The 16,661-nt window shown below is 35.1% G+C and overlaps 1 protein-coding gene across 1 annotated transcript; it reads right to left on the bottom strand.

Moving 5' to 3' along the window:
* Window positions 1–5,207: 5,207 nt before the first annotated feature.
* LOC131167836 (probable carboxylesterase 11) lies at window positions 5,208–16,310 on the bottom strand. Its single transcript, XM_058126835.1, has 2 exons — window positions 15,052–16,310; window positions 5,208–6,119 (listed from the first exon to the last, which is right to left on the bottom strand). Exons 1-2 carry the CDS (start codon window positions 15,912–15,914, stop codon window positions 5,582–5,584), a joined length of 1,401 nt encoding a protein of 466 aa, XP_057982818.1. The 5' UTR covers window positions 15,915–16,310; the 3' UTR covers window positions 5,208–5,581.
* Between the last annotated feature and the right edge of the window lie 351 nt (window positions 16,311–16,661).

Below are 16,661 nucleotides of genomic sequence, written 5' to 3'. Positions count from 1 at the left end.
GTTTCCTCATAATTAATTTTGGGTTTCTGCGTGAAACCTTGTGACACAAGTCTTATTTTATATCAAGTAATTTCATTATTTTCATCTCGTTTGTGCGCAAATATCCATTTGTATCTAACGGGTTGGATATCTTCTAGTGTCTGGACTATAGGTCCAAAACTTCTCTTTTTAATAGAGAGTTTAATTCTGATGTGATAGTCTCTTTCCATTTCGGTCAATCACTTTTATATCGACATTCATTAACAAATTTAGATTCAGGATCCTCATTACTTCTGGTAATGTCAATAGCTACTGCTTATGCAAATGTGTTGTTCATAACAACTTTAATACTATCCTACATTTCTCTTGTGTAATGAATTAAGATCTCATTATTATTTCTAGATACCTGTCCTTTTTCAAATGATGTTTCTTTAGGAGTTTTTTTTTTAAAGAGATTCCTCTTCAAGAGGTTCCATAATATGGGATTTCATTTCAAGAGAAATGAGTTTGTGAATGTCGAATGGATTCTCCACCTCTGTAACCTCTTCTGGAGTGTTTACAAATTTTAATTTTCTCCTTCTGGGAGTTTTTTTTTTTTTTTTTTGCACCAATGGGCCTTCCACACTTAACTTGCGGTTTAGGTTCATTAGCCGGCTGTTGTCCTTCAAGGACATCAATATGTGCTTGAATATTTGCAGCAGGTATATGAGATTTTAGTATGACCTTAGTATCTGCAAAAGAATTTGGTAATTGATTTGCAACCCCTTGCAAATGTATAATCTTCTGAACTTTAACTTCACTTTGATTTGTGCGAGCATCTAAATGAGATAAACTCATGGAATTTCATGTGATTTCATCTTGTGCTTTAGGCACCGATTTTGCTCCCCCTAATGTAGGGAATACTGCTTCATCAAAATGATAAACTTGAAATCGTGTTTTAAACAAATCACCTATTGAAGATTCAAGATATCTAATAATAGAAGGGAAATCGAAACCAACATAAATGCCAAGCTTACGTTGAGGACACATTTAAGTTCTTTGAGGAGGGGCACTAGGAACATATATTGCACAACCAAAAGTTCTTAAATAAGAAATATCAAGTTGTTGCCCAAAAACTAATTGCATGTGTGAAATATTATTGTAAGTAGTTGATCTTATACGAACTAAACATGCAATATGAAGAATAAAATGTCCCTAAACAGATAAAGGCAATTTGGTTCTCATAATCATAGGTCTAGCAATGAGTTGAAGTCTCTCAATAAACGATCCAGGTAAACCATTTTGTGTATGGACATGAGCAACGGGATGTTCAACATCTATTCCAAGTGATATGCAATAGTTATCAACAATTTTGGATGTAAATTCATCAGCATTATCCAAACGAATTGATTTAATTGGATAATAGGGAAAATAAGCTCATAATCTAATCAGTTAAGAAAAAAGTCAAGCAAATGCAATATTATGAGTAGAAAATAGAGAAACATGTGACCATCTAGTAAATGCATCAATTAAGACCATAACATATCTAAATGGTTCAAATGGTGGATGTATTGGTCCGCATATATCACCATGAATTCTCTGTAAGAAACTTGGAGAATCAAGACTTACTTTTGAAACAGATGGTTTGACAATTAATTTCCCCTGAGAGCAAGCAATACACATGAAATCATTTGATAAAAGAATCTTCTGGTTCTTTAGTGGATGACCATGTGAATTCTCAATGATTTTTCGCATCATTGCATCTTTAGGATGTCCAAGACAATCATGCCAAAGTGTAAATAACTTTGGATCATTGTACTTCTGGTGCAAGACATTATATGATTCAACTGCTTTAATCTTTGTATAATACAATCCACAAGACAAAGTTGACAATTTTTCTAAAATTTGTTTCTTCCTAGAAGTACTCTAAAGGAATTTTTCATTGCCTTTATTTGCAGTTTTAATGTGATATCCATTGAATCTTAAATCTTTAAAGCTTAACATATTTCTTTTGGATCTGCTTGAATATAAAGAGTTATCAATTTGTAATAAAGTATCATTGGGTAACTTTATATTAGCTCTTCCGGAACCTTCAATCAAATTTGTAGAACGAGATATTATATTAACATTTGTTCAAAATATTTTTAAGTAATGAAAATATTTCTTATCTTGAAGAATTGTGTGTGTTGTAGCATTGTTAGCTAAACAAAATTCTTCCAAAGACATCTTAGAATCAATCAAAACCTTAAGACAATTCACACTACAACACATATTTTAAAAACTCATTGTTTTAATTGATCATAGCAACAATAAATACTATAATTTATTTATTAAAATCAAAATACAATATTACTTACTATATATCTTAAAATATTACATCATTAATTTCATCTTGATTTATAAGGAAATCAGCAACATCAAGATAAACAAAGTTGGATGGTCCAGCGTTAAGATATATTGGAACAACATTATGAACAAAATTTGTTTCAACTCCTTTACTATTTTCCTTTTCTTTTATAGAGGCTTAATATAAATCCACCAAGTGCCTGGGAATAAGACAAGTACGCGACCAATGACCCTTTCCTCCGCATCTATAGCATTCAGTTTCATGTTATCTGGGTCGCCGTTTTGATCATTAATCCGCTTCTAGGGGTTGTCCCTCTTCTGGAGGTTATCCCTCTTTTAGAGGATTGCAATATCATGTTGATGTCAGTGATTATTTCGACCACGACCATGACCATGCCTGCGGCCTCGTCCTTGACCACGAGATGTATTCATATTCACTTCAGGGAATGGGGTCGAATCAGTTGGACGAGTTTGGTGATTTTTCATCAAAAGCTCGTTATTTTGCTCAGCAACAAAAAGACATGAAATAAGTTCAAAAAATTTAGTAAATTTCCTCTCCTTATATTGCTGCCGCAGGAGCATATTAGTGGGATGGAAAGTTGTAAATTTTTTTTCTAGCATGTCTTAATCAGTAATATTTTCACCACATAATTGTAACTTCAAGCTAATATTATGCAGAGCTTAATTATATTCGCTGATTGTTTTAAAGTCTTGCAACCCCAGGTATAACTATTCATATCGAGCTTTTGATAAAATCATAGTTTTTTTGTGGTTAAATCTATCATTTAAATTTTTCCATAGGATAAGTGGATCTTTAACAGTGAGATATTCAGTCTTTAATTCTTCATCAAAATGATGACAAAGGAAGATAATAACTTTTGCGCGATCCTGCAGGATGCAGTATTTCCATCTAAAATAGTATTTCCTAAGTTCATTGCATTTAGATGGATATTAACATCAAGAATCTATGATAAATAATTGTTATCTTTGATATCAATGGAAACAAATTCAACTTTGCTTAGGTTTGACATCTGAATAAATTAATAATAATAAGACAATTCAGAAAACAACATGTAAAAGCTGAAATAAAACAAAGTTAATAATATAATATTAAGTCCATCCTCCCGAGTACTTAAATATGTTTCTTGATGAACATTATATTATTTTTCTCAATTTGTATTCTTTAAAAATATGATATTAATTTATAATATTAAATTGGGTAATAACTTACCACATTTTCCGGAGGTTAAATATACTACCTCATCTGGAGGATAAACATTTCACCTTTTCAGGAGGTCGAATTTAACATCTTTTCGCGAGGTTAAAAATATACCCTCTTTAGGAGGTAAATATTTACCATCTCTTATGGAGACTGGATACATAACCTCTTCAGGAGGTCTATTTTTTTGGGAGATAAAATATATAGACGAGTGATTTAAATATATTACATCTTCAGGAGGTCTGTCTCTTCGTAAGATTAAATATATATATATATATATATATATATATATATATATATATACGGAAGATTTAAATATATAACATCTTTAGAAAACTATCTTACCATCTCTTCTGGAGATTAGTACTCTTTAAACTTATTCTCTTCTGGAGAATATTATATTCTTGTGAAATAAAACTTATAAGAAATAAATAAATTAAATAAGAATTAAAGAAATAACTCAATTGGTTAGGGTCTCGTGCTGATAATGTGTCATAAAAGATGCAGGAAAATAAATAGAGATGAGACAAAAAATTTACGTGGTTCGGTTATGCCTACTCCACGGGCGGATGAGATCAAAAATTTCACCATCTCCGGAGGAATTACAAGATGATTTGGAACCGGCATTGTACAAAATATTCCTCTTCACTTTATCCCAATATCTCTCTTCTTTTTATTTCTCCTCTACTCTTATCCTTACTATATATCTACTTCCTTCAAGCATGCAATGTATCTTCAAACATGCAATGTGTATGTTCAAATGAGAAGGGGAGGGTGCCCTTTTATAGGGCAATAAGGATAGCTAAGTATTTATTGGAGTGAAAAAGGAAGGGGTAGAAGATAGGGTGACTTTCATATTTTTCATAACAAAAATAAGTTTTTTTTTCTTGTATTTTAATTTTTTTTAATAGAAAATAAAAATATTACAACTAAATTTGTACATGCATAAGTTACTATTCCAAGATTATTTAAAGAATATTTTTTTAAAAAATTAACAATATCAGATAGCAAATATAGTACGAACCAACATTTTCGATATGCTGCTTTTTCTACTATGTAATAAGTATATTTGATCCGAGTGTGCTTTTAAGTCTTTTAGTAAAAAGTTTGTATTTATTTTTCTGTTTTTACTAGAGTTTTTCTCCCATCTTTGTATTTTCTCATTTCTTTACCCAAAAAGGTTTTAGTAGGTAAAAAAACGGCAATATTGGCAAACAAAAAGCCTAAATTGCATATGCTCATTTTCCTTTTAGAATTATTCATTCCAACCCACTCACAAACTACTTAATTTGACTTGGTTCATATCTATTTTGGTTGATGTAAAGTTCAAACTATTTGAGCAATTATACAATATCATGCACGAGCCTAATCAGGCTTTTGTAACTTCACTATATTTACATATCATTGTATTAAATGTGTAAGTATATATATATATATATATATATATATATATGTGCATATAGTTAATATTAATTTTTATTAAATTAAACATGATCAAGTCAATTTTGAGTTCTAAGATCATAGTCAAATTTTCAAAGTTTACAAATACACCCCTTAAACGTTCAAAAGCCAAAAACCCTCTCTCTTCCTTCTTTAAGGATTAAAAGAAAGAAAAAAAAAAATCATAACTACAGCAGTACAAAACAAAGCAAACAAGAACAGGAAAAGGGTATAAGAGATTCCATTCATGAATTAAATTCCATTTCATAAGAAATAGTACAATCATAATACACAGGAAAATTTTTTAACAAGAAAGTCCCAATGCGGAGCATTTTCACTCACTCAAACCGTAAGAAGGCATCTCACACCTAAGGCTAATTCCTACTCTTTTTTATCTTCTCTATCTTACAGAATAATATGAAGACAGGAGGGCAAGGAGTAGACTTCTCAAAAATCTTTTGGGGTGGAAAAAATATGGTACCAATACCATGAAATTTTCCCCAAGTATGCACCAATTATTTGATCGATCTCTTTCGCATCTTCAAGCAGAAGAAATGTGCTGGTTAGCTAGAATCCGGCATTCCGACTTCACCTGTTTCTGGTTTTGTTATTTCGTACTTAATAAGAAAATTCATGACCTCGAAGTGAGATATACTTCTTGACCCAAATGGCAATGTCTTCGGTGCAGGCCTGGGCCTGAGGGGTTTTGAGAAGCATGTCGAGGGTTGCAAATTCGTGAACTGCGTCCTTGTACTCGAGAACAGGTGCATCGACATTCACCTTCCGCAGCTCTTCTGAGTAAGCAATTGCTCGGTCCCTCATCCAGTCATGTTCAGCAACCACTGTCAGTGTTGGTGGCATGAGCTTTAGAGGTGGAGACCTTCCGGGAATGAGGGGGTTGGCAGCAGGATGGTCCAGACTAAAGTCTTCCTCGGGCAAGAAGAGTTTCCATGCAAGTAAGCACATAGGCTTGTCGTAGAAGTAGGAGTTTGCAAGCCTTATCTCGGAATGGGTTGGAACACTTCCAATGAAAAATGGATACATCAGGACCTGTGCAACTACCTTCACAGGGTCCAGACGCCTGCCTGCCTCCACAGCTTTCCGAGCCACATAATCAGCAATGTTTGCGCCACAGCTCACCCCAAGGAGGACGCATCTGATTCAACAAAATAAAAACAAAATTAGACTCCTAGGGACACATGTTTAATTATTTTTAACAAAAGCTAATCAATTTTGTTCTGTTGTGTGTTTTTATTTTTCCTGTTTTTTTTTTGGGGGGGGAAGGGGGGTGGGGAGCAGCTGAACAGAGAAGTGAATTTATTCAGGAACCCAGGAAAAAAAAATGAAATATACTGCTTATTTGAAACCCTGCTATCCAACAGAAGCTGGCACAGATTAGGTTTCAATAAGCCCAAATGGGATCCCTATCAGGTGCATAACCACGACGCCACTTGACCCATATATGTCAGAAATTCAATTTAAAATGCATCAAGAAATATTCCAATATTTGTAAATATTAGAAAACCGAATAATCTCACTCGTGTCCTAGCAGAACCTAACTCCCATCATTATAAACTTCAAATTACTTTCATTATGACTGAAAGTTAATTAGTTTGGATTAAATAGAGAGAGCTATAATGCTTTTACACAGCTTCTGATGCATCCTTATGCGTGAAAATACTATTTTTCTGCAAATTGTGCTAGCTTGTATGTTAAGTGTGCTACAGTTAGGCATTTCAATAATTTTATGCATATTTTTCAGAACATCATATATGTATTTTACATAGATGCTTCTAACCTTCAACTTCTCTACATCCCTCTCTACACCCACTAAAAAGGGCAGCCCGGTGCACAAAACTCCCGCTTATGCGGGGTCTAGGAAAGGGGCAGACCAAAATGGGTCTATAGTACGCAGTCTTACCTTGCATTTTTGTAAGAGGCTGTTTTCATGCCTCGAACCCGTGACAACCTTACCATTGCGCCTAAGCTCCCCTTCCATCTCTACACCCACTCTAATTTGTAAATCAACAACAGAAAAATGAGATAAAAGAGAGAATCATCACTCATAATCTCACTTCATTACCAGCTTCCATTTTTTGGGCATTGTAACCACCAAATTGTCAACATAAATTTGCTCCCTCCTCCTCCCCCAAAGAAGGTCAGATCATCCCTTGTCCTCATGCACACAGAACTTTAAAGGTTCACTTCAAATTTACCACCAACACTGATGACTACCCTTCAGAATACGCCAAGGACAAATGAACATACCCACTGAATCATTAAAACATGTAATATTACATATATGTATAAAATATACAATATACCACTTGAATAATAAAAAAAAATAAAATAACAAGCCTGATTAAGCTCAATTAGGCTTGTGAGTTGTATTGTCAAACTTGAAAACGCAACTTGTGCTACTTGAGTAGCCCAAACTCAACTTAAACTCAAATAAAATTGAGCCGAGTTGAGCTACAAAGGGAGTTGAACTCCACTAGCTAACGAGCCGGATTGACTCACTTACACCCGTGTTCAGTGGATTTCCAACAATATAAATACAATAATTCTTCACATGAAGATGAGGACACAATTTACTAATTGTTTCCTCTTATTTAAAATATTACTATTAATATTTCACGTTAAAAAACATGAATTAACAGATCATGTCTTCACTTTGATTGCACTTGTAAACCAAGTGCTTTTGTTATAGTTGTTTTTTCCTTTTCTGGTTTCTTTGTTCAAGATTTGTAGTAGAAAATCATGTGTGCCTCCTTCATTTCTTTTTTCCCTTCTATATTCACTTTCAATCAAAAAATCCAATCAAGGAAAAAAAATTTCAGTTTTCAAAAGCACTCCTAAGGTAGAAACATCAGAGATCCAAAGCCATAAATGAGTGGAGCTGTGATTCTTCAAATTAAAAAGTAAACTAAGCATAGACCCTCAACATTTAAGAAACTAAGTCTTAACAGTCGAAAGATAGTAGTTCTCCAAGGACATAAAAGAAGTGCACAGAATCGATATATTCTTTTATTTATTACTTCTTCCTTTGATAATCTGAAGAAATGTCTTTTTTTTTTCTTTATGCTCTCATTTTTTTTCAAGGGCCCTTGATTTGCAACATCCACAATTCCCTCAAGACAAAACAATGATTTTACCTTGAAACAAGTATCAGTTAAGACATAAGATTACATCTAAAGAATTGTCATCTTTGAAATTTCAAATATAAAATTTTTCTTCATCAAGTTGGACAGCAGGGATTTTTTTTTTATTTTTTATTTTTTCATTTTGCTACTCTTAAGACATAAAATATGTGAAAATGAGATGGAAGCAGGGACTGCAGGACAGAAAGTTAAATGTTTTAATCGTAGGGCATTGAAGTCAATAAAGTGGGAACACAGATAGACTTTGTCAATGACCATAATTTGCCACAAATATGTTCAAAACCTTTCACCCAATATATTTTAACCCTAAAAAGAACTATTCTAAAACTTGGACAGCACCCCTAATCAAATTTTGAAAATGTGACATTATACGTCTAAGTTAATGTTAAGAACTTCCATTCCCCCTGAACCAGTATACAACATAATTTAGTAAGTTAGGACAAAAATACTAATGATTTACTTCAAACGTGAAGACATACAAGGCCCTGTCTCCCCATATTTGTGTCCACTACTCGAGGAAAGGAGAAGATCGCTATCATTTGTTTTTAAATTGTCTTTCGCTTTGAGACCTTGGAATGATTTGTTTGAGATATTTAGAAAAATTGGGTGTGCTCAGCTTCTTTGGACCATTTTTTGTGCTATTACGTATGGGGGTTTTGATAAGAGGAAAGGGAGGAAAATTTTGCGGCAGTGAACTGTTCAGCTATTATTTGGTGCATTTGGTTGGAAAGAATATGTTGGCAAGGTGGTCTTTCCAACCGTCCCTTCGGTGCTCAGCAAATGGATTCTTTCAGCATGTTTCTTTGGAAGACATGCATCGGGATTGGTTGGCATTACCCCATTGACTTGTATTTACTTTCTGCCGTTCAGCTGCTTTCCTTTTATAATGAAAGGATATCTTGTTCTCCCTAGGTTTTCACTTTTTTCTTTTTCATTACTGCCTCCTTTCTTCCTTAATAAAATTCTTTGTTTATCGAAAAAAAATATTAAATCCAAATCTACTAGAATGCTTATACATTTGAAATGCAACCATCAGTTCCAAGAACATAATACAGATCATAAAGTTTCTATGATCAGTCTCTTTTAACCAATAAAAAAGATAAACTCGCAAAACAAATGAAGGGACTATACTATTCCTTTGGGCCAATGGCTCAACCCTGGTCCCTCACAGTGGTAGCTAGGGTTCAACTCCCCTAGGGAGAGCTTGGGTTGCAGGGTGCACATGCATATATATTTTGCAAATAAAAAGCAAATACACGAAATGAACCTCTAACATGACCAACATAAAACTAGTTGTGGGCTGATGATCTTACCATTAACATATACGTCAGATTCATGAAGCTGCAGAGATCAATTGGATTGTTGGTCCCTCTTCTTCTTCTACTGAGAGGAAGAGATCTATAACAATAATAGGCTGTTTCTTCTTCTCCTCCTACTTCCTCTTCCATATCACATGGACTTCAAATTTTCTTTTTACTCTTTCCATTTTTTTGAATGAATAGGGTTAAGATTTCCTACATTAGCAATGAATCTCTACCCGACAAGATTAGCTTGCTAATATAAACAATCCAGACTGCATACTATGGCAATCTGGAACGCAAAAGAACCTGGAAACTGAGGTACAGCTCCAAGGGAGTTGTGTGCCCTCCCAACTATGAGTTGGAGCCTAGTCAAATATTTCTCTTCCTTCTCAGTCCAAGTCATTCTAGGTCTACCCCTTCCTCTTCCTATAATGTCCAAATTTATACTTGAAAAAAAAAAAAAGAGTTGAGAGATATTGGGAATACATTATACAACAACAACAACAAAACCAAGCCTTAGTCCCACTAAGTGGGGTCGGCTATATGAATCCTTTTCTGCCAATTTAGGCGATCATGGACCATTTCAGGATATTAAATCCTTACTCACTATATCCTCCCAAGTTATTTTAAGTCTTACCCTACCCCTTCTGCTGCCCCCCACAATAACTAAGTCACTCTTCTTCACGAGTGCACTATGTGACCTACGTTACAAGTGTCCATACCATCTGAGTCATTCCTCCCTTATCTTATCTCCTATAGGAGCTACACCTAACTTACCACGAATATGTTCATTGCTTAATTTATCTTTCAATGTTATACCACTCATCCATCTAACCATTCCCATCTCGGCAATTTTTACTTTTTGGATATTATGTTTTTTCGTCGCCCAACATTCCGATCCATATAACATAACTGGTCTTATACCTGTCCTATAAAACTTCCCTTTCAATTTTAAGGGTATTCTATGATCACATAGCACACTTGAAACATTTCTTCATTTTACCCAACCTGCTTTGACTCTATGCATTATATCATCTTCAATTTCTCTTTCAACTTGCATAATAGATCCAAGGTATCGAAATCTACAAGTGCTATTTATTTCTTCATCATCAAGTTTAACTTTGTCTCTAATATTCCTCCTATCATTACTAAAATTACATTTCATATATTCTGTTTTATTTCTACTTATCCTAAAGCCTCTAGATTTCAAAACTTCTCTCCATAATTCTAACTCAGCCTCTACTCCGTTTCTAGTTTCGTCAATTAAAACAATATCATCTGCAAACAACCTCCTTTTGAATACTCATAGTCAATTGGTTCATCACTAAAGCAAAAAGATAAGGACTCAAAGTAGATCCTTGATGTACACCTATGGTAATTGGAAATTCTCTAGTTTCTCCATTTATAGTCCTTACACTAGTCATTACTCCATCATACATATCCTTGATGATATCGGTATACCTACAACATATACCCTTTTTTTGCTAAAACCCATCATAGAACTTCCCTAGGTATCCTATTATATGCTTTCTCAAGGTCAATAAATATCATATGCAAATCCTTCTTCTTTTCCCTAAACCTTTCCATTAATCTTCTTAAAAAGATAAATAGCTTCTCTGGTAGATCTCTCAGGCATAAAACCAAATTGATTTTCTGAGATCTTCATTTCTATCTTAATCTTTGTTCAACTACCCTTTCTCATAGTTTCATCGTATGACTCATAAGTTTAATTCCACGATAGTTATTACAATTTTGGATATCTCCTTTATTTTTGTATATAAGTATTAAAGTGCTTTTCCTCCATTCATCTAGCATTTTCTTAGTTTTTACAATTGTATTAAATAAATTAGTTAACCATATAATTCCGTTATCACCTAAGCATTTCCAAACTTCAATTGGGATGTTATCTGGTCCCATAGTTTTCCCATTTTTCATCTTTTTTAGTGCAAACTTAACTTCGTTAACTCTAATTTTGTGAATAAATCTTATATTTTTAGTTTTTTCCTCATTTGACAATTCTAAGTTTAAGCCTTCTATTTGGTTTTCGTTAAACAACTTACTAAAATAATTTCGCCATCTTTCTTTAATATCTTCGTCCTTAACCAAGACAATATCATCCTCACTTTTTATACATTTTACATTTCCTAAGTCCTTACTCTTCCTTTCTCTAGTTTTAGCAAGTTTAAATATATCTCTTTCCCCTTCTTTTGTGCCTAATCTATCATACAAACTATTAAAAGATCTATATTTAGCTTCACTAATGGCCATTTTTGCATCTTTTCTTATTTCATTATATTTTTCAAAGTTATCTCTGTTTCTACATTTTTGTCATGTTTTATACCAAATTCTTTTTGTCTTTATGATTTTTTGTACATCTTTATCCCACCACCAACTCTCTTTGCTATTCGAAAATCTTCCCCTTGATTCACCTAAATTCTCTTTTGCTATCTTTTTAATAGAGTTAACTAATCTATTCCAAAGAGTATTGGTATCTATCCCATCCTCTATGGTCCAATCTCCATCTTTGATCATTTTATCTTTAAATTTGATTATATTTTCTCATTTTAGGTTCCACCATCTAGTTCTCCTACACTGGTTTATTTTATCTTTTTTCTTCCATTTTTTAATACATATATCTAACACTAAGACTCTATGTTGTGTGGTTAGGCTTTCACTTGGAATAACTTTACAATCCTTGCATGATAAACAATCTACTCTCCTAGTTAAAAAAAAAAAATCTATTTGACTTCTATTTTGTCCACTTTTAAAGGTTATCAAGTGTTCTTCTCTCTTCTTAAAGCAAGTATTCATTATACTAAAATCATATGACATAGCAAAGTCTAAGATCATCTCTCCAGACTCATTTTTGTCTCCATATCCATATCCTCTATGTATCCTCTCATAATTTTTATTATCTCTTCCAACGTGTTCATTCAAATCTCCTCCTATAACTATTTTCTCAGTCCCTGGTATGCCTTGTATGATACTATCCATATCTTCCCAAAATTGTCTCTTAAGATTTTCTACTAAACCAACTTGAGGAGCATAAGCACTAATGATATTTATTATCTCTTGTCCTAATACCATCTTGATTTTTATAATTCTATCCCTTACTCTAGTTACATCCACAACGCTATCTTTTAAGTTTTTGTCTATAATAATGCCTACTTCATTCTTATGTTTTTCTATATTGGGAATACATTGTTGTTGCTAAATATATTTCAGAAAAGGTACTTATAAAAAAAAGATAAAAACCAAACACAAAGCTCGTGCCTTAAAAAAAAAAAAAAAAAAAAAGCCCAGTTGATGACTGTATGAACAAAATGCATTCCTTGAAGTCTTCTTACCTGCATACTGTTCTCCGCAAGATAACTTACCAGCCATCCTCAGACTAAAATATACCCCGTCCAACCTCTAAAAGATTATCCTCAACGCTCTCAAATACAAATACACAACAGAATTTAGAAAACTGGAAACAATTTATTTTCATCTCCATTTTTAAAAGCCACAGATACAACACGCTTTAAAAAGTTTATTTTCTGCTTTAGAAATAATTAATGACAATAATGTGTTTCCAAGTTCCTTCCAAACATTCAGTTTTTTTGTTTTTTATTTAAAAAATCTTCCAGCCTATTTTACTCTCATTTTTTCTATCTAAAAAAATTATTTTATTCTATTTTTCATTGGAAATATACCAGAACATAACCCAAAATAAGCTTATTTTCTTTTATTCCAAACAGAATTTAAGGCTCCCAATTAAGGTAAAACATATAAACTCAACCAATCATCATCCTAAAAATTAATGTTATGAAAGCATTCATTAAAAACATACAGGTTGGAACACAACTAAAAAAGCTGTACCCTTCACACATTCACATACATTTACACATTATCCCATGTAATTGCAGTCATCATGCAGCCACTAACTGCTAAGGACAATAAGCCTAGGTTCTTTTGCTCCTCTCACTGCTTCATTTAAACTCTTCCTAATAAGGTGGGGCATGTTATCCTTCCATGCTGGGTTTCCTTATCTTTTTAAGTTGTTTAAAGAGTTATAAATGAACATACAAAGGAATGGTTGATGCTCCTAGCTTAATGTTTCAAATAGATTATGGACATTAAGCAAGGTTTGCTGGATGACCCTTTGATAACACATTCAGATACATTTACACATTATCCCACATTTAGCAGCCATTAACTGTTAAGGCCAATAATCCTAGGTTCTTTTGCTCCTCTCACTGTTTCATTTAAACTCATCCTAATACGGTGGGGCATGTTATCCTTCCATGCTAGGTTTTCTCATCTTCTTAAGTTGTTTAAAGAGTTATAAATAAAAATACAAAAAAAAAATGTTGATGCTCCTACCCCAATGTTTAAAATATAGTATGGAGATTAACAAGGTTTCCTCGATGACTCTATTACTTAACCAATAAAAGAGACTATCACTATCATAACATTAGGCCACTGCTACGTTCTCGCCTCTGTACCACAAGGAAAAAAATCTGCAGCAAATGAAATGCCTATTTTCAAAGCACGATTTCTCATGTTTCCAAATTTACAAATATTTTGCACTAGAACACATCGTTTCTACAAGCTCAAAAGTTCTCACTTTAAAATCTCTTAGTGCTCAACAAATGTCAAAGCAACACCTCATGGTATAAACTGTTGCTGTTTATCCCCCTTATTTAGCACGATGCTAAACCATGCTCACATATTACCTTTACATAATGTATAATGTCTTAGATGCATAGTTACCAGAAAGGCTAACACCCTAGCAAACCACATATTGGTACGAACGTTCCAAAACATGATAATTTCATTCCAAATCTAACAATCCAAAGTTTTAATTCAACATTTTTCACAAACCATAACTTTTGTTTATTAGTTAAAAGTGGGGACTCATCACATTTTAATTCTATTTCTCTCATTGTTAATCCATTTCACAATACAAAATCTCTTCAAGATTTAGAAACACCCAAACATCCTCTCCAAAATACATAAGTGTGTGTCATCACGCTTTTTCTTTTTACCAATATATCTATTTAAGTATACCCCTAATGTTCCACATTTTAAAGCATGTGCCATACTGCGATCCTGTTCCACATTCCACATTCTAGGTAACATTGATTAGATGCAGGTACTTCAAAACACCAGCGTAAACTTTTAGTTTTAGCTTAACTGATTCATTTTCTACTACCCATCCAACAGCTCAGCGCTCAGGACAGCCTAGAGTCATGTGAATCAAGTTGTCAAGAACAACAGAATCTCTGCCAGCTGATTCTTGTGAGTCCCATCTCCTTTCCCCAAATAAGTTTACACGACTGCACCACTGCAACACATGATTTCTTATTCAGGCCATTCAAGCAAAAACAATAAATTAGGCATCAAATATACCTTCATCTTAGAGCTTATCAAAAGGTCATGAACATGCAAGAAAAGGATCTGCTACTAAAGCGCTTGATTATAGTTCTATAATCTACAGTCAACTAAAGGAATGATAAAGCTGAATGATTGAAAGAGTATTCTAAATTCCGTAGGTGTATTTTCCTCAACAGATTAAAAAAATAGCATATGAGAGATTTTCCACCATTAGACTTAAAAAACAGAGGAGTGACTGAAATGAAACCTGGAGGGATCTCCGTGAGCAGACAGCCATGGCTCCACCACCGACGCCCCAAACGTATCGGCAATGTGCCTATGAACATCCGATTTCCTAAGATCAGCCCCGCTTCCTCGAGAACTCCCTAGCGACTTACTGCATTCCGCCAAATTTGCCTGTTTCCCCAACCAACCCAAAACATTCATCCCATCCTCAAACGCCGCAGGGTACCGATTCTCTGGCGCTAATCTGTACCCAACCGCAATAACAATAACATCGCACAACTTCGCGATACGCCTACAAAAGAAATCGTTCGCAACAGAATCGTTGCTCCCGCTAACAAAACCCCCGCCGTGAAACTGCAGCATCACCGGCAGTTTCCGGCAATTCTCTACCGCCGGCGAGTACCCCTTGTATCCTCCTCCTCCATCCTGTTTCAAATTCAAACTCTCGGCATCGTTAATACACCCGTAGCTGTTCCTCCGCGACTGCTCCCTCGGCGTCGCGGCATTGGCGGTCCCCGCCGCGCCATAGCTGTTACGACGCAGAATCTGATTACTTTCGTGGCTCCGATCGGATCCGGAATCGAGATCGGGCCGTTTCGCGCTAGCCCTAGCCCTAGCTTTTCTGGAATCAGGATCAGGCGAGACCAGGACGGCCTCGGGGAGGAAGATCCGAATAGACAGGGACGTGAAGGGGTCGATGTGGATGTCCTTGGTGGCGACGCCGTCAGTGAAGGACGGATTCGCTGCGGCTACGGACTCTTCGGGCCGGGAAGTGACCCCGAATGGGCTGGCATCGTCCGACGGGGTTTGAATCCGGGTCTGCAGACGGTGCTTTAGGAGAAATTTGAAGAAAACGCTGTACAACTTCACAGCTACACTTGGCATTTCTCCAGCGACCAGAAATATCCCCCTCTCCCTTTCTCCGCTGGCACAGACCGAAATGGCGAATCCGAACGGTTTCGAATTTTCAAAACATTATAACATTCATAACTATTAACATAATACCGACCAGAACGTTACGCCTTCGCTGTCATCACCAGAACAACGAGCGCATTGAATTAGGGCTCACAGAAGTTCGACGGAGATCGCTTGAATCCAAACCTCTGCTTCTTCCAATGGCGTCGCCTGTGAGGAGAGAAAGACAAAGAGGAGAGAGAGAGATCGATGTTGGGCGTCCATGCAACTTTACGCTGTAATATTTTGGCGTTTTTCGGGGCTGTGTCGAGGCTCTTGAGCCGGGGCTGCAATCCTGTGCGACGCTCACTCTGTGACGTCTCCAGGTATTCGCTTATAATGGCTGTCGAAGGTAATGGTTTTGTCGTGCAATCACTTGACGCGGGGAGTGCAGGAGAGTACAGGTGGAGCAACAGCACGGTAGTGTGGATGCGTGCGGGTGTTTATGTTTGGGTAACAGGTCGTCTTGGAAGTGGGTCGAGGACAGACCAATGGTGATGCGGATTGTGGGGCATTGAGTACCCCTCTTCTCCCAGATTCGGAATGTATTTGATAATCACTTGGACATCAAGTATGCTCGGGGTTGTATCTGCGAATTTGTTTGCTGTATATTTACTATTTCATTTCATTTGCTTTTAAAATTTTTTAAAAAATATAATATTTCTGTATTGGAGGGAC

The sequence above is a fragment of the Malania oleifera genome, chromosome 11, assembly GCF_029873635.1.
Source record: "Malania oleifera isolate guangnan ecotype guangnan chromosome 11, ASM2987363v1, whole genome shotgun sequence".
NCBI lineage: Eukaryota > Viridiplantae > Streptophyta > Magnoliopsida > Santalales > Ximeniaceae > Malania > Malania oleifera.
Note: the sequence above shows the minus strand (reverse complement) of the source record. Positions and strands in the feature narration are given on the sequence as shown.

Excerpts from the sequence above, each read along its gene's own strand:
- LOC131167836 (XM_058126835.1), bottom strand. The coding sequence starts at position 15,914 with ATGCCAAGTGTAGCTGTGAAGTTGTACAGCGTTTTCTTCAAATTTCTC. Across the intron at positions 6,120-15,051 it reads GCTCACGGAGATCCCTCCAG|ATGCGTCCTCCTTGGGGTGA; the intron begins GTTTCATTTCAG and ends TTGTTGAATCAG.